This window comes from Chlorocebus sabaeus, chromosome 20 (assembly GCF_047675955.1).
Source record: "Chlorocebus sabaeus isolate Y175 chromosome 20, mChlSab1.0.hap1, whole genome shotgun sequence".
NCBI classification, from domain to species: Eukaryota; Metazoa; Chordata; class Mammalia; order Primates; family Cercopithecidae; genus Chlorocebus; species Chlorocebus sabaeus.
Window position 1 is genome coordinate 126,154,178 of NC_132923.1, and position 24,712 is coordinate 126,178,889.

Consider the following 24,712-nt stretch of genomic DNA (forward strand, 5'->3'; position numbering starts at 1 on the left):
ATTAGGTGCTGTGACCGGCGCTTCGGGGCTTTCCATGAGGGATCTAAGCGATCCCACTCTGCTCCAGCTGGAGCTCCTGGGGGTTGGGAAGTGGGCTGGCCAGGCCTTCCGGGGCTGCAGGGGCTGGCCGAGGCTGGGGAGCCAGGTCCTGGGACAGGGACAAGTGGCCCTAGGAAGGGCTGTGAGGAACTCCGCTTGGACGGCTCTGACTGAGGCTTGGGGAAGGGAGCGGCAACAGGAAATGGCCAGAGAGGCCAAGAGGGGGCTAGCAAGGGCTGGGGAAGACCCTGAGGCCAGGAGGAGATTGAGGAACACAGAGGCCTTCAGGAGGGTCCTGAGTGGCTGGGAGAACAGCTCTCTGCTCTTTGCTGAGCAGGGTTGCAGTCAGGTGAGGCCCAGGGACCTGGCCTGGCAGAGGAGCTGCCAGGCGCTGACGTGCTCAGGTGGGAGGTGCCAGCCAAGTGCTGCTGGGACAGTGAGGCAAGAGGCTGGCACAGGCTGGTCCCTGGCTCTCTGTGACTCCTCCCCGGGGATGTGTGGTGAGGCAGGATGCTCCCAAGTGGAACCGACCGCCAGCAACTCCACGCTGTCCGTTGAAAGCCTGACGGCATAGCCGGCTCCTTAATCTCCCTGGGCCTCAATTTCCTTGTGTGTCAAAGGGCACAGCCCCTCCCAGGGCCCAGCAAGCCTAGGAAATGCCTCCAGGACCTGGGCGCCCCTTGTAGTTGAAGAGTCATTCATTCATTCATTTGTTCATTTACAGATTACTTCTTGAACTACCTGCTCTGTGCCAGGCACCCTGCCAGGCCCAGAAAGTAGAGTGATTCTCAAGCGCTGCCAAGGAACTCGTAGACTAGTGGGGGAGACAGACATGTGCCAAGCAGTCTCAGGGCAGTTTGATGGAACCGTGGTTGATGGGGGAGGCCTGCAGCTTGGGGGATGCAGGGCTGTTTGGGAGGGTGGGTTGCGCTTGGCCTTGCACACCTCTGACCTCCATGCCCTCCTCCATCCCTGCAGCTGAGGGCACCCGGTGCACGGACCCGCCTGCCGGCAAGCCCGCCATGGCACCCAAGCGCAAGGGCGGCCTGAAGCTGAACGCCATCTGCGCCAAGCTGAGCCGCCAGGTGGTGGTGGAGAAGCGAACTGACGCCAGCTCCCACGCGGAGGGCAGCCCATCACGGCCCCGGGACCCAGAGCGCAGTGGCCCTGAGTCTGGGGCAGCCCGGGCCCCCCGCAGCGAAGAAGACAAGAGACGGGCGGTGATCGAGAAGTGGGTGAACGGGGAGTACAGTGAGGAGCCAGCGCCTACACCCGTGTTGGGGCGAATTGCCCGCGAGGGTCTGGAGCTGCCGCCCGAGGGTGTCTACATGGTGCAGCCCCAGGGGTGCAGCGATGAGGAAGACCCCGCGGAGGAGCCCTCCAAGGACAGCGGTGCCCTGGAGGAGAAGGATTCGGACGGGGCAGCCTCCAAGGAGGACAGCGGCCCCAGTGCCAAGCAGCCTTCAGGTGGGTGCCTGGCCTTCGAAGGGAGGCTGAAGGCCGGGACAGGGAGGCCATCGGGGAAGGGACAGTGTGTTTGGTGAGCACACTGGACTCCTCACTCCTGCTCTAAATACCTGCCCCTCGTCCCACCCAGGGAGGACTCCTGGAGTGGGAGAGACTAGGACAGGGAGGGGCACCCCAGGTGAGAAGGGAAGGACTGGAGCTGCCCCACACAGTGGGTCTTTGAGAAACCACAGGCAGAGGGGTGGACAGGTGGAGAGGGAGGAAGGGAGGGTGGCTGGATAGATGGACGGATAGGATAGGTGGCTGGACAGATGGTGAGTAGGTGACTCTTTACACACACCTGTGAGGCCTGAGCTTACCGGGCACAGTACCTGGCACAAGAGGGGCGCAGTGGTCAACAGCATGAACCTTGTGAGCCTGCTGTCTGCGCATGCTGCTACTTAGGGCGCTTTCTCAGAGGAGCCCAGGACAAGCTTTGTTCTCCCGCCACTCCCCTTGGCCTCCTCTTCCTTCCCTACACTGCTGTCCCTGGCCCTCCCAGCAGGACGTCTCAGGGCCACACGGATTGCCAGCCCGGCCAGCCGTATCTTCTTACAGCCAGCTGCCCTGGCCGCGGTCCCCTGGCTGACCTCTCTCCCACGAGGCACGGAGGCCCTGCTCTGCTGGTATCTCCACGTCCTGGGGATCCAGAGCCGCCCTGCACGCCTTCTGCTTAGGGGAGGGCGGGCCTGGGGTTCCAGCAGGCAAGGGGGTCGCCAGGACCACAGCCCCCAGGTCTGGGCCTTCTCTCTGCCCCTGGCCTCCTTCCCAGCCTTGTGTCTGGTGCCCTGCGCCTCCCCTGCCCGCTCCCCTAGCCCTTCCCCTGCAGCAAGGGGTGCATCTCCTCCCTGTGCGGGGAGCCCTGCACAGCCACATAATTATGCATATAAGATATAAACAGAGCTGTTTAATTATCCTTCGCCACATCAGTGACAGAGTAATTAACAAACATTGCAAGATCAATGAGGAAAAGTGTGACCTTCAGTTTCCTCTGATAGGAAAAGCCCTTGCCGTTGCCAGACACAAGGTGATTGTGCTGGGCCTGAGGAGAGGAAAGGGACGCGACAAGGGCCACCGTCCCCTCCACACCCCCACCCAGGCCAGCTCTGCCCGCAGCTGACAGGGAGCGGAGTGGGCCTCAGCCCTTGCCTCCTTCCTCCAGGGGAGTGGAGAGCGGGGCTGGCAGAGGCGGGCCAGGAACTGCCCATGGCCTGGGGGACTCAGGTCTCGCCCCTCAGCCCTAACACTGGGACTGCCTGCTCAGCCGTAAGCGCTGGAGGAGACAGACAGCGCAGCCCCAGCTGCCCCCGTGGGCTTGGCTCCCAGGCCACCTTCTCTGGGCCCTGAGCTCGGCCATGCAGGCCTGTGGGCCCCCTCAGGGACCCCTGCCTGGTGCCCTCCCTGCACAAGCTGCCTGCCCTTCGAAGCTTCTGTTTCTCTGCCATATATAGCGAGGGCTCAGCTGCCTCCAGCTATTTTTAGCCCCTTTCCCTGGTCCCTGAGCCACTGAATCCAGCAGCCAGAGCCCACTCCTCCTGAGCTGGGCCCCCCAACCCTGTGTAGCTTGAGGTCAGGACAGTGGCTGACCCGACAGCCCCGCCCCAGGGGAACAGCTGTCTGTTGGTTTCTTGAGTCCCTCTGTGCACCCTGGGTACCAGGTGGCCAGGCCCTCCCACAGCCTGTCCTTCCACATCCCACCGGTGTCCTCCCCTCCCCAGGCCCAGCCCTGCCCCTTTAAACCCCCATCCCAGGTATCTCTGAGGATCCCAGGCCTGGCAGGTTCACCTGGGAGGAGACCCCCAGCCACGCCTTCCCTTGGCTGTGTAGTCAGCCTGGGGTCCTGCCACCCTGAGCGTGCCCACGTGGCTGCCTTGCACACGAGCAGAGAGAACATGGTGTCCCCGGGGGCTGTGCAGGTCTCAGTCTCGCGGGTGCACCTAACCCTGACGCAGGGCATGGCACACGGGAGGCATGTAGCACGCGGGCAGTGAAGAGGAGTGTGCGTGTGCACTGGGGTCACGCCTTGGCCATGGCGTGGGGCGTGTGCAGAAGAGGCAGGCCACACAAACAGCTCAGAATTAGCCTGGGACCGCCTTCTCCCTCATTCCGAGAGACCCGGGGCAGAGGTTCCGGGAGTTGTGTACCTGTGTGTACACAGAGGCGGGAAGGCAGCTAGGGATAGGAGCTGGGGAGCCCGAGTGTGTGTGCAAGAGTGTGTGAGGTGTGTGAGTGTGTGGTGTCTGTGTGTGAGTCAGTCTGTATGAGTGTGTGTGTGTTGTGTCTGGGTGTGTGTTTTATGTGAGAGTCTGCATGTGACTGTGGGGGGGGAGCGAGTAAATGAGTTTTATGTGACTGCGTGTCTGGGTGTATGTGAGAGTGTGTGTGATTGTGAGCACATGACTGGGTGTGTAGTGGGTGTGATTGCGTGTGTGTTGTGTGTGATTGTGTGCATGTGACCGTGTGTGTGGGTTTATGTATGTGATGGTGTGTGTGTGCATGTGATTGTGCGTATGTGCGGGTGAGAGTGTGTGATAAAGCGTGTGTGTGGTATGTGATTGTATGCACGTGACTGGGTGTGTGGGTGTGAGTATGAGAATGCGCATGTGTGTTGTATGTGATTCTGAGCATGTGATGTGGGGAGTTGGGGGGGGTGCCAGTGTATGTGTGTGTTTTATGTAATTGCACGTGACTGTGTGTGGGGATGTGAGAGTGTATGAGAATGCATGTGTGTGTTGTGACTGTGTGTAGGTGTGTGAGTGTATGAGAATGCGTGAGTGTGTTGTATGTGATTGTGTGCATGTAACCGTGTAGGTGTGTGAGAATGCATGTGTGTGCTGGCGATTGCAAGAATGTGGGCGTGTGAGAGTGTATGAGAATGCATGTGTGTGTTGTATGTGATTGTATGCATGTAATTAACTGGGTTTATGTGAGTTTGTATGTGATGGCATGTGAGTGCATGTGACTGTGTGTGGGTGTGTGAGAGTGTATGAGAATGCATATGTGTGTTGTATGTGACTGCATGTGACTGTGTGTGTAAGAGTATATGAGAATGTATGTGTGTGTTATGTGTAATTGTGTACATGTGACTGTGGGTGTGTGTGTCAGAATGCATGTGTGTGTTGTGAGTGCATGTGACTGGGTGACAGTATAAGAATGCCTGTGTGTTGTGTGTGAGTGCATGTGACCGTGCAGGTGTGTGTGAGAATGCATGTGTGTTGTATGTGATTGTGTGAATGTGACTGTAATGGGTGTGTGTGTGAGAATGCATGTATGTGTTGTATGTGATTGTGTGCATATGGCTGTGTGTGGGTTTGTGTGTGTGCCTGTGTGTTGGTGTGTGAGAGTGTGCGTGCATGTCACTGTGGGGAGGTGGCTCCAGGCTTCCTGGTGTGGCCAGGGGTGGCCACAGTGGGGAGGCTGCACTCAGGCCCTGCCCGGACTCCTGCCCTCCCCAGGTGGCCCAGCCTTGTGTTAGCGCAAGTGATTGGAGGAGGCCAGAGGGTTGGAGGACGCGTCCAGGTTCTATGTCACAGGCCGGGGCACATCCACACACCCGCCCCTGGCTGAGCTGTGTTGTCAGGGACCCCCAGCACCTGGGAAGGTGTGGGGAGGCCAAGAGACCGGGTCCCAGGAAGGCTTGGAGTGGACCCTTCATCCGCCCAGGGGATCCATTTGCGGGGTCAAGGGAGGTCCTCCAGCCAGGCCCAGCCCGACCCCGGCCAGAGCATCTTCCTCACCCCTAGGCTCCCGCTCAACTGCCCACCGGCCCACGTCCCTACCTGTCTCCGGTTCTTGCCACTCCCTGTCCTGGGAGGCAGGTTGGGATCTGGCCTTACTTCCAGTAAAATGACTTCTCTTTCATATTAGGCCAAGGCGAGAGAGCGGAGACATTTATGAAACTTTGTTTAATGTACTGAAAAGCCATCGGCCAGAACATTTAGGAAATTGATTTTCCTGGCATTGATGAACTCGTTTTATTTTACCCCAGTATTAATTACTTTTTTTTAAAACAAATTAATTTAAGAGTCGTAAAACCTAACAAGTGAGCCAAATGTCCATAGATCATGTCCTGCTCTGCCCCTCCCCACACTGACCCCCTCCCTCTATGGGTGGGGGCTCCTGCTGGGGGGACTCCTGTCCCTCCCACTCCCTTCCAGAGGTGATGCGCCCCCCTCCTTCTCTGCAGGAGAGGCCTCCTCGCTGCGGGACTACGCGGCCTCCACCATGACGGAGTTCCTTGGCATGTTTGGCTACGACGACCAGAACACGCGGGACGAGCTGGCCAGGAAGATCAGCTTTGAGAAGCTGCACGCGGGCTCCACCCCGGAGGCGGCCACCTCCTCCATGCCGCTCACCTCCGAGGACACCCTCAGCAAGCGGGCACGGTTCTCTAAGTATGAGGAGTACATCCGCAAGCTCAAGGCTGGCGAGCAGCTCTCCTGGCCGGCCCCCGGCGCCAAGACTGAGGAACGGGTGGGCAAGGAGGTGGTGGGCCCCCTTCCCGGCCTGCGGCTGCCCAGCAGCACGGCCCACCTGGAGACCAAGGCCACCATCCTGCCCCTGCCGTCACACAGCAGCGTCCAGATGCAGAACCTGGTGGCCCGGGCCTCCAAGTATGACTTCTTCATCCAAAAACTGAAGACCGGCGAGAACCTGCGGCCCCAGAACGGGAGCACCTACAAGAAGCCATCCAAGTACGACCTGGAGAATGTCAAGTACCTGCACCTCTTCAAACCCGGGGAGGGCAGCCCCGACATGGGCGGGGCCATCGCCTTCAAGACGGGCAAGGTGGGGCGCCCCTCCAAGTATGACGTCCGGGGCATCCAGAAGCCAGGCCCCGCCAAGGTTCCGCCCACCCCCAGCCTGGCTCCCGCACCCCTTGCCAGCATGCCCAGTGCTCCCAGCGCCCCTGGGCCAGGGCCGGAGCCGCCTGCCTCCCTGTCCTTCAACACTCCCGAGTACCTGAAGTCAACCTTCTCCAAAACAGACTCCATCACCACGGGGACCGTCTCCACTGTCAAGTAAGGCGCTCCCCACCCCACAACGCCCAGAGCTGGGAGCCAGACTAGACAGGAGGCCTCCTTCCTCACCGGGGTTGCCCATGCTTGAGGACACACCTGCCGCTCACACCTTACACACATCCACTGTGCACCCAGGCGCGTGCACACTCAAGCTCTCCTCCACGTGCTTCCACACTCACAGGTGCATGCCGTGCTCACGTTCACTCTTGCACCCACAGAACCACGCGTGAGCCCTCCTGCAGCACCCTGCCCTGCTCCGGGACCTGCACGCTCCACCCCTCCCATGCACCTCGCACACACCTCCCACACACGCCCACACTCCCAGGTGCCAGCATGCTGTGCCTTTTGCTAGCATGCACACCGGGACTGTGGCCTCTCCCATCTGCCCATGACGGGCTTCCTCCACCTGCTGCCGTGAGCGCCGAATGCAGGCCTGTGGTTGGCTGAGAAAGCGCCTCCCTGGGTGGGGATGCTGGGTCCACGCTGGTGGCCCTGGCTCCTGGGCTCAGAGCCTGGGCCCTGGAGGAGGCAGGAAGCAAAGGTGGTGACCGGGGTGAGGTGCATACACCCTTACAGCCTGAACCCATGAGCAGAAGAATGGCCTGGTTGGTCAAATGGTGGATGGTGTGGGGCTGAGCGAGACCGTTCCCCAGAGCTCCTCCTGCACCCTGGGGAGCTTCCGGACCCTGAGAGGCTGCATAGCTGGGAGCAGATAGAGGCAGCACCTGCTGCCTGGGGTGGATACACTTCCCCTGCCTAGCTGCCTGCCCCCGCCTCAAATCCCTCCCCGTTGGGGGGCCTGGTGCCCCTCAGCCAGTGGCCTCCTGATGCTCCCTGAGTGCCAGGCACCGATCCCAGGCTTCCGCGGCTTTCCGCCCCATTGGACCCCAGGCCGGCCCATGCCCGAGGGGGGCTCCAGCCCCACCTGCATGAGATGGCCCTGCCCTCCCAGAGTTGGGCTTGTTGAACCTCTGGCCAGCTTCCACCAGGGATGTCCTCAGTCCCACCCTGGGTGCCTGGGACACTGCAGAGCAGAGCAGAGGGGCTGGGGCCTCACGGCAGGGGCTGCCCAGATGCCCCTGTGGCACAAGGCTGCCCCATCTGCTCACCGGCTGTGCCCTGTGTGTCTCTCGCCAGGAATGGACTGCCCACAGATAAACCAGCCGTCACTGAAGATGTAAACATTTACCAGAAATATATTGCCAGGTAGGCCCCTGGGGAGGAGCCTGCCGTGGAGAGAAGGTGGGGGGCCAGGACTGACCGGGCACTCTGAGACCATTCGTTTGACATCTGACCTCTAGGGCCAAGGTAGCTGTCTCCTTCCACCCCCATCCACTTCGGTCCCTCCACTGCACCGAGGGCTGCCCTGCACACGCCTGTCTCAGAGCCTCCTTCCGCTCTGTGTAGTCCAGGCCACACATTTCCTCAGCAGCCTGAACCCCCAGGTAGGGCCGGGGTCCCGACGCAGCGCCTGGCCACAAGTGAATGCGGCTCCCCCAGCTTGCCTGGGTCCTGCTGTCACACAGAGCTTTGAGTAGGGTGCAGGTCACTGTGAAACTGTCAGGGTTGGGAAGGTAGAGGCAGGCCTGGTGCGATGGCTCATGCCTGTATTCCCAGCACTGTGGGAGGCCGAGGTGGGAGGATCCCTTGAGGCCAGGAGTTCGAGATCATCCTGGGCAACAGAGTGAGACCCTATCTCTTAAAAAAATAAATGAGAGAGAGAGAAGGTGTGGGCTATCATCCTCTCTGACACAGCCCAGTGCGCTTCCCCAGTGAGGCTCTGACACCACCTGACTCCAGACCAACCCCTTTCCATCCCAAAGGCAGTGGGATTCGCAGTGAAGAGACTTTGCCTCAACAGATTCCCCCAAATCACACAAATAACACCCCCCGCCCCCACCCCCCACCGCCTGCCCTCTGATGGGACAGCACACAGCGGCCAGCGCCTGTCTGTCCACAGATCTTCCAAGTTCCTCCCGCCCGCTCCGTCTCTCCGCCTCCATGTCCTGCTCTGTCTCCGCTCCCCTGTCCTGCTCTGTTTCTGCCCCGTCCCACTGCCTCTGCCCCCCTGTCCCACTGCCTCTGCCCCCCTGTCCCACTGCCTCTGCCCCCCTGTCCCACTGCCTCTGCCCCCCTGTCCCACTGCCTCTACTGCCTCTGCCCCCCGTCCCACTGCCTCTACTGCCTCTGCCCCCCGTCCCACTGCCTCTGCCCCCCTGTCCCACTGCCTCTGCCCCCCGTCCCACTGCCTCTGCCCCCCTGTCCCACTGTGTCTTCAGCTCTGCCCCCCCCGTCCCACTGCCTCTGCCCCCCTGTCCCACTCTGTCTTCAGCTCTGCCTCCCTGTCCCACTGCCTCTGCCCCCCTGTCCCACTGCCTCTGCCCCCCTGTCCCACTGCCTCTGCCCCCCTGTTGCACTCTGTCTTCAGCTCTGCCCCCCTGTCCCACTGCCTCTGCCCCCCGTCGCACTCTGTCTTCAGCTCTGCCCCCCGTCCCACTGTCTGTGCCCCCCGTCCCACTCTGTCTTCAGCTCTGCCCCGTGCTGTCTCCTCTATAGTATTATTATTACCATTATTATTAGTGCCTCCACAGATGGCCCTTTTGGCCGTTTCAGCTTAAAGACTTGTTTGCACGTGGTTTTCCCATTACAGTATGGGGTTTCTCTCTGTGTCTCCTGCAATCTCACGTCACTCTTGGAGGGGGACAGGTGGGCTGGGCCACCCCCTTCTCCACAGTCTTCATGGTGTGGCCTCTCCAGAGTGGCCCCCCATGGCCGGCCGTCACCGAAGCTGTGGGAGCCGCGTCCCAGCGGCCGTGGGGCCTGGAGAAGGACGGGTTTCCTGGGAGGCAGCACAGGCTCCTGGCGGCGGCAGCGGTGGCTAGAGAGTGAGCTCCTTGCTGCAGGAAGCCAAACAGATGCTGTGCTTTAAAAATTCATAACTCTGCACTGTTTCAAGTGTCAGGAAAAGCCCAGGACAGAGAGAGTTCTTTAACGCCTCTCAGCATCAGAGCCCTGGCTGGCCCAGCCAGGGTCTCCGCACCTGGCCAGAGCTGGGCGGGCTGGGAGTGGGGCAGGCAGCCCCTGCAGAAAAGAGAGGTGGGCAGTCGCGTGGGCGCCCGCCTTCCCTTCCATCCCAGGGCTTGGGCCCCATCTGTCTCCCCCTGCTTTGACTTTTGGCCACCTCAGCATTGTCCTGCCCCCTTCTTGGGGCCAGGCCACTTTGCCTCAATGGGCCTGGGGTTCCCCCCAGACCCAGTCACTTGCCTGGGCCTCTGCAACTTCACCTCCCCTCCGTATCCCATACAGGGCCCGAAGAGTCCTCCCTGGGCCTGGGGCTGAGGCTGGGGCTGGGGCTGGGGCTGTCACCTACAGCAGGGCCCTGACCGCACCCCTCCTCCCTCCAGGTTCTCGGGCAGCCAGCACTGTGGCCACATCCACTGTGCCTACCAGTACCGCGAGCACTACCACTGCCTTGACCCCGAGTGCAACTACCAGGTACGGCCACAGTGAGATGGACTCCACTTCCCCCACCCGCCAGCGCAGCATGGAGGCACTTAGAAGTCGGTGGGGGAGTGGAGGGGGTTTAGTGATACTTGCATCACCCAAACTTGACTTGAACAGGCAGAGGGCCTGCAAAACGACCAGCCTGCCCACATTCCCTGATTCCTGCCGACAGAGCAGCTCCTAGGATTGGGGGCCAATGACATCCCAGTGGTGATCATTCCAGTCCCCTTTCACTGAGCGCCTCCCATGTGTCCAGGCCATGCCAGCCAGCCTGTGAACCTTGCCTAATTGACTCTTGGCAGTGGCCTTAGAAAGTTAGCAATACTGTCCCATCTTAAAGATGATAAAATGGGGGTTCAGCCAGAGTGCCACTGTGCCCAAGGCTGCCAGCTTGGTGAGTGCAGGGCTGGCGAGTGGGGGGAGAGTCGGGGCAGCCTGCCTGGGGCGGCTCCCTCTGGCTTGCCAGGGATCCCAGCCTGCCTTAGTCCAGAGGTGCACTGGGCGGGATGAGCCATCAGCATCAGAGCCCCTGCCTTCAAGGCCTGGCCCGATGCATCGTCTGTGGCTCCTGAGGATGGCCACTGGGGACCCAGGGGAGCATCAGGGAAGAATCTGTGGTTCTAGAACCTTTGGGATGGTTCCCTCCCAGGGCTGGTATGCCTGCCACTGGCCTTGGATAGTCTGGGCTGCCTTGACCCCAAGCAGGGTTCTTTTTAGGGAGACCTGAGGCCAGCACCCGGCCCAGGTGCTCTTGGCATATGGGAGGAAGGGCGGAGGGGAAGCTCAGGCTCCTGCCCACGCGGCGCTGTCTCCTGGCAGAGGTTCACGAGTAAGCAGGATGTGATCCGTCACTACAACATGCACAAGAAGCGCGACAACTCCCTGCAGCACGGCTTCATGCGCTTCAGCCCGCTGGACGACTGCAGCGTCTACTACCACGGCTGCCACCTCAACGGGAAGAGCACTCACTACCACTGCATGCAGGTGCCTCCCGCGCCCGCGCCCGCCAGCATCTGCAGGACTGGCTCGGGCCCTCCCGGCTCTGTGCCCCCCACTCCCAGAGGCAGGGCTGCCCCGCGGGCAGGGCCCCCAGTTGATCAGGAGCCCTGGCCCAGCACAGGGCTAGCCAGCGAGCCAGGAGGGTCCTGGGGGCTCAGGCTTGGGCAGCGTCTGGTGGGCCAGGGTGGGGCCTTCCCCATGGCCATACTTGGTGTGGATGAAATTCAGTGAGCTGTTTATACAGATGGACATTTTTCAGGCTTTAACACCAAGAGCAACATTGCAAATGATGCCTGAGGAGGTTTTTGTTTAATTCTTTCTTTTAATGCCACACAGAGTCTGGGCTTTTTCAAGGTGTCAGGGCCAGGAGGAGCGACTTTGGGTTGCAAATAGCAGCCCCGTGCCTCCCCCGGTATTTGTCAGAGGTTGTTATGGCCTCTGTGAACAACCTGGGCCACGAGGAGAGGGGGGCCACCCTCTGGGCTCTGAGATGGTGCAGACACTGGCACGGCCCGGCCTACGAGAGTGTTCAGATTCCACGGGTTTTTACTCAATATGGCAACGTTGCCTTCCTGGCCTGGCTGGGGTGGGGTGGGAGGGCCCCGTGCCCAGGAACTGTCCACTAAGCAAATCCTTGGGCTAAAGGTGACCTCCAGGGTCCAGCCCCTGTCCACCCACTGAGGGTTTTGGAGGTAGGGCCATGGATTGGGACTCAAAATCCAATTCCTACAGAACGCAGCTCCCTCCCCTGGACCAAAAAGTGCCCTGGGTCTCTGGAGATGCCCTGACCCTCAGCACAGACGGAGCCGGCCCCAGCAGCACTGGGTCCCTCCGGGGGGGCCTGAGGGGCTGTGGGAGGCTTTCTCCTCCGCTTCGTACACCCACCTTCCGAGGCCTCCAGTTTGAAGTCAGAGGTGCCAAAGCTTCCCTGAGCAGAGAAGTCAGTGACCCCGGCCACACACAGCGGTGTCGACCTCCGTTTGCCTGACCACCATCCCGTCCTGTGCAGGTGGGCTGTAACAAGGTGTACACAAGCACGTCTGACGTGATGACCCATGAGAACTTCCACAAGAAGAATACCCAGCTCATTAACGACGGCTTCCAGCGCTTCCGAGCCACCGAAGACTGCGGCACAGCAGACTGCCAGTTCTACGGACAGAAGACCACGCACTTCCACTGCAGGTAAGCGGGAGCCTGGCGGGGGCCTTCCTGGGCAGAAGCCGGGAGAGAAGGCAGGGACCCAGGCTCCTGGGACAGCCCAGGCCCCTGCCTTGGTGTCCAGCCTGGGTCTTCCACCCGGGGACTGTCCTTCCCAGGACCATGGTGGGAGCAGGGTGGGGCCTCCTCTGGGTCCCATGACAGGTTCCCAATGTCCCACCCAGGCGCCCCGGCTGCACATTCACTTTCAAGAACAAGTGTGACATTGAGAAGCACAAGAGCTACCACATCAAGGACGATGCCTACGCCAAGGACGGCTTCAAGAAGTTCTACAAGTACGAGGAGTGCAAGTACGAGGGCTGCGTGTACAGCAAGGCTACCAACCACTTCCACTGCATCCGCGCCGGCTGCGGCTTCACCTTCACCTCCACCAGCCAGATGACCTCTCACAAGCGCAAGCATGAGCGCCGGCACATCCGCTCCTCGGGCGCACTGGGGCTGCCGCCCTCGCTGCTGGGCGCCAAGGACACGGAGCACGAGGAGTCCAGCAACGACGACCTTGTCGACTTCTCTGCCCTGAGCAGCAAGAACTCCAGCCTGAGCGCCTCCCCTACCAGCCAGCAGTCCTCTGCATCCCTGGCTGCCGCCACTGCCGCCACCGAGGCTGGGCCCAGCGCCACTAAGCCTCCCAACAGCAAGATCTCGGGGCTGCTGCCCCAGGGCCTGCCTGGCTCGATCCCCCTGGCCCTGGCCCTCTCCAACTCGGGCCTGCCCACCCCCACGCCCTACTTCCCCATCCTGGCTGGCCGTGGGAGCACCTCCCTGCCCGTGGGCACCCCCAGCCTCCTGGGTGCCATGTCGTCTGGGGCAGCAGCCTCAGCCACCCCTGACACGCCCGCGCTGGTCGCCTCGGGAGCTGGAGACTCAGTCCCCGCAGCTGCCGCCTCTGTCCCGGCGCCACCCACCTCCATCATGGAGAGGATCTCTGCAAGCAAGGGTCTCATCTCGCCCATGATGGCCAGGCTGGCTGCGGCTGCCCTCAAGCCCTCTGCCACCTTTGACCCAGGTGAGCAGGCTGGGTCCTGCCCAGAAAGCAGGCACCTTCTGGACTGGGGTGGCCGCCTGGCCTCAGGCTGCAGAGCAGAGTCGGGGGGTGTTTGGAAGAGGCGTCCGTGTGGCCCCTGCCTGCCAGCGCCCCCTCGTTGCCTGGTCTTCGCCCCTATCCTGTTGGTTTCTGTGTGGGGCCCCTGGTTCTGGCTCCCACAGTAGGGGGGCCATGCTTCTGTTTCCCCATTTGTGAGTTGGGGGCAATGGTCCCTGCCTCCTCAGCTGCCCCACATCCCTGGGGCCACTGCAGGTCCCCCCTCCCTGTCTGCTCACCCTCCCACGTCCCAAGTCCACCCCCGATGAGGGCAGGCCCAGGGTCCCTGGCGTGCCTAGTGTTTCCTCCAGCTGACCTGGAGGGGGGCCTGCGTCCAGCCCAGCAGTAGGGGGCCTGCACCTCACACCTGGACACCTCCAGGCCCAGGCTCCCTCCTCCGTGAGTGCCGTCCCAGTAGGACTTTCCAGACAATGGAAGCCTTCTATTTTGCACTGTCTGACTTGGCAGCCACTGGCCACCTGTGGCTGTTGGTGCTTGAAGCTGGATCTGTGACTGGGAAGTGGGATTGTCCCTTTAAACGGCCCCGCCCTGTCAAACAGAAAAGGGCCGCAGCCCCAGAGCGGCGTCTTCCTTCACGCTGGTTCACTGAGGGGCGCAGCTCTCTTTCCTGCCTTCCTATAATTTCATAAATTTTCCATTAAAAAAAAGTCCCTCTGTTTTTCTCTGGATTGGGGTGGGGATGCTTTTCTGTTGACCTTACTCCTCTCCCCGTTTCCCTGCTCTGGGTAGTTCCTATTTGTTGAATCCTTGAGGAGAGTTCAGTTCACATCTGGGATGTGGCTCATGTCACTTATTCATTCAACAACCACTGATGCTTGCTGAGAGCCAGGCTCCGAGCCGGGTGCTGGGACACAGCAGGCAGGATGCCAGACAGAGCCCCACGCCGTGGAGCCAGCAGACGGTCAGGGATGGTCTGTCCCAGGCACATGGCTAGGAAGTGGTGAACCAAGGCGCTGCCCGCAGGAGTGGGGCTCCACTGGGCCTAGATGCCCTGTTCCCATTAGAAACCCTCTCAGAACCAGCTGAGACTGAGGGTCCCTGTGGCCCAGCCCGGGGCTCTGCCCACACCTCGTAGAGGCTGCCAGTGCCTGGCAGGGGAGCTGGGCCATGTTTCCCTGGGACCTTGGGCAGGTGACTTTGGAGAGCTGCTGGAATGTGGAGTCCCTAGGTCTGAAAGCTCTCACAGGCCCAGTAGGGTGCTCATGCCTGCGCGGAGGAACCACCTCTTGGTCTAGGCATGGGGGGGGCCTCGCTGGCCACGCCCCTCCAGCCAGGGGCCTGATGGATGGGGCAGGGCCCACTCCAGGGCCACCTGGCCTCGGTGGCCAGACTGTCAAGTACTTTGTTTTCATTAGAAAAGTCTCCTTCTCCCAAAAGAAAGGTCAAGCGCAGGGGAGGGGGCCGTTTTATTTTTTAATAAAATGCCACTTGCTGTCTCTGAAACAGCTCTCTGTCAGCTACAGTGCCTTGGGGCAAATTAATATTTCCGTCACTGGGGGAATGTGGGGGAAGGCTCGCTGGACGGCCCTGTCAGCAACTTCTTTTACCCCTGCTCTGCTGGCCTCCTGTGGCCTCACCCGCCCAGCTCCCTTCCGGACCCAGCTCGGCCCAGCCTGGCCTTGTGTCCCTGCCCCGGACAGCCTGACTGTGAGGTCGCCTGGTGTGGCCGCTCTGATTGGCCATTGGTCCCATCACCCTGACACAGCAGAGGCCCTTCCCGGGCATGCTCCGTGCGGGGGCCGTCACCCCGGCAACCGCGGGCTGGGGACCACAGAGGGGCCCTCCCAGTGCAGATCTGCCACTTTCCCTCAGCATTAACAGAGTCTTTAATAAAAGCCTAAGCGGCAGCCCCACAAATCGACTGTGACAGTTGGTGGAGAAAACGAAGGGCCCCCGCCCCCACCCCAGCCCCCTCCCCAGCCTCCCGCCCTTCTCCTCCAGGAGGCCCGAGCCAGGACAACTTTGACATAATTTTGCAATAATTATCACTTGAAGAATTGCCACACAGGAGCTAGCGTCACGAGCGATCACGTCAGCGGGAGAAGCGCTGACCAGCAGCCGGAGCCCACCCAGCCCACTGCCCTCCCTCCAGGGGCACGGCTGTCTGTGCCCAGGCCAGGCCTTCAGCCCCTCTGACGCATCTTCCCTCCCCTCCCCTCCCCTGCAGGAAGCGGGCAGCAAGTCACCCCAGCCAGGTTCCCCCCGGCCCAGGTGAAGCCGGAACCCGGTGAGAGCACCGGCGCCCCAGGCCCCCACGAAGCCTCCCAGGACCGCAGTCTAGACCTGACTGTGAAGGAGCCCAGGTGAGGCGAGGCCCCCATGGGAGCCAGCCCCGGGAACCGCACCTTCGAGCTGGAGCCCCGGGGTGGTCCTGCCAGGGCAGTTGCAGCGGGCACAGCTGAAGCCCCAGGGTCGGGCAGGGAGGGTGAGCCCCAGGGCCCAGGCCCTGGCCGTCTGAGCTCAAGCCCCTTGGTTTGTGTGTTCTAGTAATGAATCAAATGGCCACGCAGTCCCGGCAAATTCATCTCTTTTATCCTCGCTTATGAATAAGGTAAGAGCCATCCATCACACGCCTCCCGTTCCCCCACCCAGAGAAATTAAAGCTGTGCTGGGGGGTGGGGGGATGTGTTTGTTTTTTAATGTTTTGCCTCTAATAAGATGAGTTTGTACCATTTAAATTTTGAGGCCATTTTTCATCGGATATAATTTCAGAGCCACTGCTTACAAATTAATTTAATGAACTGGCTGAAGAAATATATTCCAGCCTCTGACACCTTTTTTTCCCTTCAGATGGAGGGCTCCAAAAGCTTTTCCAGAGCCCTTCAACTTCGTTCATGCCTCGTTATTAATTTTATTTATTTATTTTATATATATTTTTGTTTGTTTAAAAGGAGAGGGGGGAGGGGGGTCTAAAGTGGGAGCAAAACATCAATTTCCACTTTTCAGGTTGAGTAATGGTCTCGGACGCCTTCCGGAGAGGTCGCTCTGGAATATTTATTTTAAATAATGCAGGGTCTTTGTAAATTATACATCATCTCAAATATATTTTTCCCCTTCACATGATACATTTGACTACAGCAAGATTAATTCGGTTACTGTACACAAGTGACTGCCCTGAGGAGGGGCCCGGCCTGGGCCGGACCTGTCGCCGCAGGGGTCCTAGCCGGGCACTTCGTGGGGAAGGAGCCTCGCTGGCCCATGGCGTCCACTCCTTGGCCACTTGCTCTCTTGCTCTCCTTCCCCTTCCCCTTCCTTTGGCCTCTGCCCCCACGTCCCCCTCCCTTCCCTTGGAGCCTTGCAATGACCCCCTCCCGGCCACTGCAGCGAGCCTGTCTGAGTCTCACCCGTGAGACTCCCTCCCTCCTTCCCTCCCTCTCTCTCTCCTTTGTGGGCCTCCTCTTGTTCTCAAGGAATTCATAGGGGTTCCCCCATCCCTCCTCCTTCTGCGCTTCTTTTGAAAACCTTCTGGCAGGAAAATAACCAGGGAGCCGCAAAGTCTGGGGAAAGATGGGCTGCAGCGTGCACCCTGAGTCGCGGCCTCAGCTTGAGTGATGGATCCTGCGGCACGGGCTCATGTGGAGGAGCCCTGAGGAGGCCTCACGGCTCCTGGGGTCGGGGCAGCGCAGCAGGCTCTCCGTTCAGAGAGGGCCTGGCCACAGCCAGAGCCAAGCAGGCGGGCCGCGTTCTCTGCTGGCTCTGAGGGCTCAGTGGGTCCCAGCAGCCCAGAGCTTCGACTGTTGCTCCCCAGGCAGCTGTGCCTGTGTTCCAAGCTACCCCAGCCCCATGCTCGGCCTCTGTCCTCACAGATGTCTCAGGGTAACCCTGGCCTGGGCAGCCTGCTGAACATCAAGGCGGAAGCAGAGGGGAGCCCCGCTGCAGAGCCCTCACCCTTCCTGGGCAAGGCCGTGAAGGCGCTGGTTCAGGAGAAGCTGGCAGAGCCCTGGAAGGTGTACCTGCGCAGGTGAGGGACTGCCGGCCGCGCCCACCCGTCCTCCTGCAGCACCCGCCCTGGAGCCCCAGGCTCTCCTCTAATGCCGGCTCCTCTGGCTAGGTTTGGTACGAAGGACTTCTGTGATGGCCAGTGTGACTTCCTCCACAAGGCCCACTTCCACTGCGTGGTGGAGGAATGCGGCGCGCTCTTCAGCACCTTGGACGGGGCCATCAAGCATGCAAAGTGAGTAGGGTGCTAGGGGTCATTTCAGCAGACCCCCACTGATCCCAGCCTGGCTCTGGGGTGGGTGGGGTTGGGGCCAGCACAGCAGTTCCCACTAGACCACAGAAGCTGAGTCGGCTTCTCAGAGGTGCTGCCCCAGCAAGCGTGGGCTTCCCATCCTCCTTCACACATGCAGCCCTCAGCCAGGGGCTCTGAGCCCCTGTCCAGGCCCCACCTGGGGCCCTGAGCAACAGCTGCTGCTGCACCCACATTGCCAGGGCAGCCATCATTCCCAGCACATGCTCCCTGCAGAGCAGGCCAGAGGGGCGCAGAGCCCTGCTGGAGAGACTCGGCTGTGACTGGAGCAGGAACCCTAGCTGAAGGCCTTTCCAAGCCACAATATTACATCTCTAGGTTACCTTTGACCTAAACATAATGAAATGAATTTGTAAATCCCATTGAGTTAAAAGACTTCGAGCCTAGCCGCCCACTTATAAGGGAACTCAGAACTTGCAATCGTTTAAAACAGATCTGCAGTGCTCCCAAGGCTTTTCCAACCACGTAGACACCCTTGGCTGTAGCACGCGGGGAAGCCTACTGTGAATATTGAGAATCCTACCTTTAAGACCTCCGAGCAGGTTCTGGAAGGAAGGGACTTCCTGGGGCAGGGCCTGCTGTCACACACCTGGAGGAGCTGGGGACCGAGGAAGGGCACAAGTAGGAAGGCATGGTTAGGTCCCAGCCAGGAGCCCAAGTTCGGACCCAGAGGACATGGCAGTTTGCCCTCCAGTCCTTCTGTCCTGGTGGGGTCACAGGAGACTTCCGGAGCTGAGTGATGGGGACGAGTAGGCACGAACACCGGGGTCCAGGCCTGTGATGGGGTCACATGCGTGCCCCTCCGCACCTGTCTTCACTGCCCCCCATGAGACCCCCTCTTCTACCTCTCACAGCTTCCACTTCCGGACAGAGGGAGGAGCAGCAAAAGGAAACACAGAGGCTGCCTTCCCGGCCTCAGCTGCCGAGACCAAACCTCCCGTGGGCCCCTCATCCCCTCCGGTCCCTCCTGTCACCACGGCCACGGTGTCCTCTCTGGAGGGGCCCACTCCCAGCCCGGCCTCCGTGCCCTCCACCCCAACCCTCCTCGCCTGGAAGCAGCTGGCTTCCGCCATACCCCAGATGCCTCAGATCCCAGCGTCAGTGCCTCACCTGCCCGCCTCGCCCTTGGCAACGACTTCTCTAGAGAACGCCAAGCCCCAGGTCAAACCCGGATTCCTCCAGTTCCAGGAGAAGTGAGTCCCTCGATGAGCCGCGAGTCCCGCGTTCCCCTCGCGTCTCGGGAGTAGGTGCTAGCAAGGGCGCTAGGAGGCCCTGTTCCTCACTGCGGATGGCGCTGCTGTCCCCAGCTTCTCTGGGGCATGGCCACCGGGTGATATCCTTCTAGCCAAAGATGCTGCTGCTCCTACCTCACTGCCTGTCCCAGAGCAGGCCGGCCAGCATGGGCCAATGGTGGCGGCAGTGGCCGCTGCTCTGCAGGGCATGTGGTGATCCTGCCAGGGCCAGCTGGGGTGGACTGGGCATGGTGGTCCTCAGAGGACGTCTCCCAGCCTGACATGGAGGGCTGCGTCTCCCTCCAGGCCTCTGTATTGGTCTCCTCTGTGGCTCACACCCATGGCTGAATCTCTTCAGGGCACGTGAAGTCACGGGTGGGGCACAGGGGGGCCAGGCCCCTCCAGGCTGTCACTGGCCTGCACAGTGGTCTGAGCTCTTGGGTGGAAGGGACCCTCCTCACTGGATGGTGGTGGCTCCTTGCAGGGAGAACGGTGACTTTGTACTGTCATGTGTGCGGCTTCCTGTTCTCAATAAAAGTAATAAATTGGATTATTTATATCGCCTGAGTGGCAGCTGTCCTCCCTCTCTGAGCACCTGGGGCTGGGCCCACAGCGTGGAAGGGGCCCGGCACTCTTCTCCGTTCCCCCCACCAGCTTCCCCTCCCCTCCTCCTCCCCAGAGTGGCAGCTCAGGTTTCCCAGGCCTGGTCAGGGTGCCCACCGTGGGTCCCCTGGGAGGGGACTACAGTATTGCCAACCAGAGTGGAAGGCTGGGACCAGTGTCCTCCCGCACCCCTCTGCATCCTGGAGGCGGCCCAGGGCAGGCCAGCACACCCCCTCTGCCCCAGCAGCTCTCCCACTCCGCCGGCAAGTGGAGTCTGAGTGGGTGGGCACCATGGGCCCCGAGCTGACCCTGGGGAGCCCAGCAGCTGTGAGCCCCCAGGAGCTGACACCAGGCACGCACTCCTGCTTGCTGAGGGCCTGTGGCAGCAGCGCTTCCTGGTGGGGCCGAGCACCCATCTGCAGTCTGTCAGTCAGCCACATCCACTGCGGCGCCCATGCCACACCAGCCAGGGCCTCACGGCACCCCGCCAGGGCTGGCAGCACCATCCTTATTTTCCAGTCCAAGAAGTTATTCCAGCCATCCTTATCTATAATCCTGAGGTGTGGCCATGGAAACTACGTGTCCCAGCATGCAATGCTCTGGGCACCCTGCATATTGCAATTCCTGTGCACCATGCAGAGCTCCTAAAAGGAGGCAGGAATGCATGCTGGGATCTGTAGTCTCTGGCTGAGTCATCCTGTTGAGCAGGACAGCAGCCCAGGCCATCCCTCTTGGTGGTACCGCTGGTCATGGGGGAGTGAACTCCAACACAAGCGAGGTCAGGACACCAGCAGGGAAGGCTTGGGAATGGCAATGACCTTCTGGGCTGTGGTTTCCTTCCAGCGATCCTTGCCTCGCCACGGACTGCAAGTATGCCAACAAGTTCCACTTCCACTGTCTCTTTGGGAACTGCAAGTACGTCTGCAAAACATCTGGCAAGGCCGAATCCCACTGCCTGGACCACATCAACCCCAACAACAACCTGGTGAATGTGCGAGACCAGTTTGCGTACTACTCTCTGCAGTGTCTCTGCCCCAACCAGGTCAGCATGGCGGGCCGGCCCAGGGGCAAAGTAGGGGGCAGGGAGGTGCAGGGCTAGCTCAGGGCACAGGACAGGCACCTCTTGGCAGAGGTTCTATTTCTGACATCTTGCTTAAATGGGCCTCCTGGACTCTGGAAAGGGCACCGTCTGCCTCTAGACCCCTGGAGGCCCCTGGGCAGGGGTCCAGATTAGTACTAGTTGGTGTGAGGTCTGACACCTGAGTGGTGACTCAATGCTGGGCAGTCACTGTGCCTTTGACATCATTCTTGCCTATCCTGGAACTAGCTTTATGCCCCCTTTCTCCAAAGCGAGAATTTTCTAACAGGCCCATTGTCCATGCCCACACAGGAAAGTCAGATCAGATTCACCTTAAAGGCCTGACTCCCAAGACCAGGAGGGGCTGCCTGAGGGGGAACCTGGGTCCAGGTGCGCTAGGATAGAGCAGTGATGTGTGCCTAGGTCTAGGCATACAGGGAAGACTGTTAAAATAGATTCACGATGTCTGCTCTAGGTGTGGGATTACAGATGGACTGCAAGGTTACCAGGTTAGGATGCTTTAGTGCAGTGACTAAGGGCATGCACTGCCTTTTTTTTTTTTTTTTTTTTTTGGAGATGGAGTCTCCCTCTGTTGCCCAGGCTGGAGTGCGGTGGTGCAATCTCGGCTCACTGCAACCTCTGCCTCCCAAGTTTGAGCAATTCCCCTGCCTCAGCCTCCCGAGTAGCTGGGACTACAGGCTCATGCCACCACACCGGGCTAATTTTTTGTATTTTAGTAGAGATGGGGTGTCACTGTGTTGCCCAGGCTGGGCTCGAACTCCTGAGCTCAGGCAATCCGCCCACCTCGGGCCTCCCAAAGGGCTGGGATTACAGACGTGAGCCACCGCGCCCGGCCCTGCGCTGCTTTTTAACATGTGAAAGGTGTTTCTGTGATCATCAGCTTCTGAGAGAGAAGAACACATGTGCCAAGGGCCCACCACAGTCTCAGGCCCGGGGCAGACAGGAGCTCACGAAAGTCACCCGCCTGTCCTGACCGTCCCATGTATCCCTGCAGCACTGCGAGTTCCGAATGCGCGGGCACTACCACTGCCTCCGCACCGGCTGCTACTTCGTGACCAACATCACCACCAAGCTCCCCTGGCACATCAAGAAGCATGAGAAGGCGGAGCGGCGGGCAGCCAATGGCTTCAAATACTTCACCAAGCGCGAGGAGTGCGGCAGGCTAGGTACCAAGGGCCTGGGCTGCGGGCAGGGACTTCCAGTGGGCATCAAGGCCATGGCCCCTGTGGCCTGGGCCGCCTCTCCTGGTACCCGTGTCCTGTCCCCACCGCAGGATCCATGTTTTGTTGAAGGTGTGCCAGATATCACAGGCTAGGCACCGTCAAGCTTGTGAAATAGTCCAAACCCACAGAGCCCAGCAAGAAGGGTGGGGGTGACTCACGCAGGGCACCGCCCCTCCACCCCCAGACAGCGGCCCTGGGACTTCATCGTGAGCATCCAGGGCCTGGGTGTGGTTCTGTTTCCCTTTTCTCATCAAGAAGTCGAGCAGGGAAGTCTTAGGAGTTCAAAGTTCTTTGCTCTGGGATCTCTTTCCATGGCTTTCATGATGAGGTTTTTGTCCACAATGAGCTACAGTTTGTTCATCCATTCATCCATTTTGTAGTTACTTATGGAGGGACAGCTCTGTGCCAGGCTGGGTGCTGTCACAGGGGTGAGGGTGGTGACAGTGGTGGCGGCTCAGATCTAGCAGGGAACAGTCAGGTTCCCCATGGGCTCAGCTGGAGCATCCGTGACCCGGAACCCAGGAAGGGGCTGCTGTGGCTTTGCGAAGGGAAGCCACTGATGCCTGAGAGGTAGCCGTGCTGCTGGGAGCTGAGCCCCGGCCCCTGTGCACGGCCTGCTGAAGGGGCAGGACTCTCCGTAGGAAGAGACCAGAACCCAAGGGCAGGCGAGAGCCAGGCCGTCAGGCAGAGGCCCCTGGGCTACAGGCGAGGCCCGTTGTGGCCTGGTGGTCGTGGCAGCAGGGGTGGGGGCTGCTGCAGTCTGGTCCTTCCAAAAGTGAAAAGGTGACATATTCAAAGTCAACCGCCAGAAAAAGGAAACAAACCTTGCCTTCAAGTATGAATTCAAAAAGGAGTTCTCGGCCAGGGAGAGGGCTGGTAGCCATGCCAGTAAGTGTCAACACTCATGGCCTGTGCTGTTCCTGAGCTCAGTTTACAGATGTCAGGGTATCCTGCAGTTGCCGTTATTTACTCAACTTGTGGTGTTTTTGGTGATAGTTGGGGCCAAACAAAGCTGGGGGATGACAGAAGACACCTGGCCAGCCTGGGCGCCATGGCAACGGACAAGCCCTCACCTGCCCCGGGATGCTGTTTCAGTCCCGCCTGCTCTGTTTGTTCTCAGCCCAGAGCAAGGCAGGGGGTGCTGGGGCCTGGGCAGAGGGGCCGGCAGCACCCCGAGCTTCCCAGCAGAGATGTGGGGACAGGTGGCTTGCTGAGAGGTAGCTAGCCTAGTGTACAGGGACCATGAGGGCCCCTTGCCCTGGAGCTGTGCACCTCCCCGCGTGTGGGCCAGGGGATGGGGGCCAGCCCGGCATTGTCACTTGCCTCTGTGCCAGGCTTGGACAGCCAGGTGGCTTTGGACTTCCTGACGTTCCTCCTAAGAGTGCCACCGTGGTGCAGCACCCTTCCCCCAGATGCCATCTGCCTTATTGGCCACACTGCCCCCATGCCTAGAACAGTGCCTGACAGACCCTGGAAGCCATGAGCGCTGGCCAGCTGGGGGGCTTATGCCAGGCGGGCCTATGTCCACAGGCTGCAAGTACAACCAGGTGAACAGCCACTTCCACTGCATCCGGGAGGGCTGCCAGTTCTCCTTCCTCCTCAAGCACCAGATGACCTCCCACGCGCGGAAGCACATGCGGAGGATGCTGGGGAAGAACTTTGACCGTGTGCCCCCCTCCCAGGTGAGAGCCCTCCCCAGGTGAGAGCCACCCCCCGCAGGTGAGAGCCCAGCCAGGGTGGCGGGAATGCATCATGGTCCCACGCTCACTCAGGCCTGTGCTGTGTGGAGCCTCGGCCTGCCCTCTGTGGGCAGCATGCCCCACAGCCCCACTTCCTCAGGGACCCCCGTGTTCTTTCAGGGCCCCCCAGGCCTGATGGATGCTGAGACAGATGAGTGCATGGACTACACTGGCTGCAGCCCGGGCGCCATGTCCTCTGAGTCATCCACCATGGACCGGAGCTGCTCCAGCACGCCCGTGGGTAACGAGAGCACTGCGGCAGGTGAGCTGCAGGCAGGGGCTGCTGGCAGGGCCAAGCCCCACTCCCAAAGCCCAGCACCGGTGGGTGCAGCTTGGGACAGAAGGTCCGGGGCACACGGCCTCTGAGGAGGACAGGCTGGTGTGCAGCAGAGCCAGCTGGTCTGTGGGACTGAGTCACTGAGGCCCCTCCCACCATCCTCCCGCCTCCCCGGCGCTGCCCTTCGTGTCAGTTTCCAGGAGAGGACCCTGGGCCCGTCCTCTATGAGCCACAGCGGGAGCAGCGCAGCCCTGGCCTCCTTCCTCTGCTGCCTCCCACCTGGCCTGGGCCCAGCGCCAGTCCTGCCCGGCACACCTGCCCATGTGACCCCTGGCACCGCCCTGCCTCTCTCTCCTCCTGCCCCCTCTTCTTGTGTCCCTCTCTCTGCTCATCCGTGCACACATTTTCATGCCATACCTGCTTCTGCCATCGGGTTTCTCATTTTGGTTCTTTCTGTTTGTTTGTTCTTTGTTTTGGTTTCTTTTTTTTTTTTTTTTTTTTTTTTTCCTGCTTTTCTCCACCCTCTCCAGGCTGCCCGGCTCCTCCTCCTCCTCCTCTTCCTCCTCCTGCGGCCGCTGGTGATGAGGCTGCCCGCACGGCCCCGCAGCCGCCAGCGACTCCATCCTTCTCGCCGGCCACGCTCCGGCCGCCCCTCCCCCCCCTCCCCTGCCTCTTCTCTCCGTCCTGTCTCTCATACTCTCTGCTCAGTGCCACTCTCGGAGCCGGCCGGGGCCTGGCCCATCCCACCTGCAGCCCGCCCAGCTTCCCGCCCGTCACTGCCACTCCAACTGCAGTAAAAAGTGACGTCCCCCTAGTTCAGGATGCAGCAGGTAATGCGCACACGCCTCCTCACCGCAGTCCGTCACTCCAATCCACCCTCTGGGCCATGCTCCGGGGCCTG

General features: G+C 60.6%; 1 protein-coding gene across 2 annotated transcripts in view; it reads left to right on the top strand.

The window, feature by feature from the left end:
• The window catches only part of CASZ1 (castor zinc finger 1), a 122,437-nt gene that overhangs the window by 94,702 nt on the left and 3,023 nt on the right, over positions 1 to 24,712 (top strand). For both annotated transcript variants that reach the window (XM_007980592.3, XM_007980591.3), the window contains 16 exons: positions 1,018 to 1,506; positions 5,732 to 6,566; positions 7,704 to 7,772; positions 9,971 to 10,061; positions 10,890 to 11,054; positions 12,079 to 12,251; positions 12,452 to 13,293; positions 15,557 to 15,692; positions 15,877 to 15,940; positions 17,196 to 17,350; positions 17,441 to 17,563; positions 18,493 to 18,831; positions 20,317 to 20,515; positions 21,567 to 21,738; positions 23,326 to 23,477; positions 23,655 to 23,796. In XM_007980592.3, the coding sequence (XP_007978783.3) occupies positions 1,018 to 1,506; positions 5,732 to 6,566; positions 7,704 to 7,772; positions 9,971 to 10,061; positions 10,890 to 11,054; positions 12,079 to 12,251; positions 12,452 to 13,293; positions 15,557 to 15,692; positions 15,877 to 15,940; positions 17,196 to 17,350; positions 17,441 to 17,563; positions 18,493 to 18,831; positions 20,317 to 20,515; positions 21,567 to 21,738; positions 23,326 to 23,477; positions 23,655 to 23,796 (4,146 nt within the window). The remainder of the gene's footprint in view (positions 1 to 1,017; positions 1,507 to 5,731; positions 6,567 to 7,703; positions 7,773 to 9,970; positions 10,062 to 10,889; positions 11,055 to 12,078; positions 12,252 to 12,451; positions 13,294 to 15,556; positions 15,693 to 15,876; positions 15,941 to 17,195; positions 17,351 to 17,440; positions 17,564 to 18,492; positions 18,832 to 20,316; positions 20,516 to 21,566; positions 21,739 to 23,325; positions 23,478 to 23,654; positions 23,797 to 24,712) is intronic.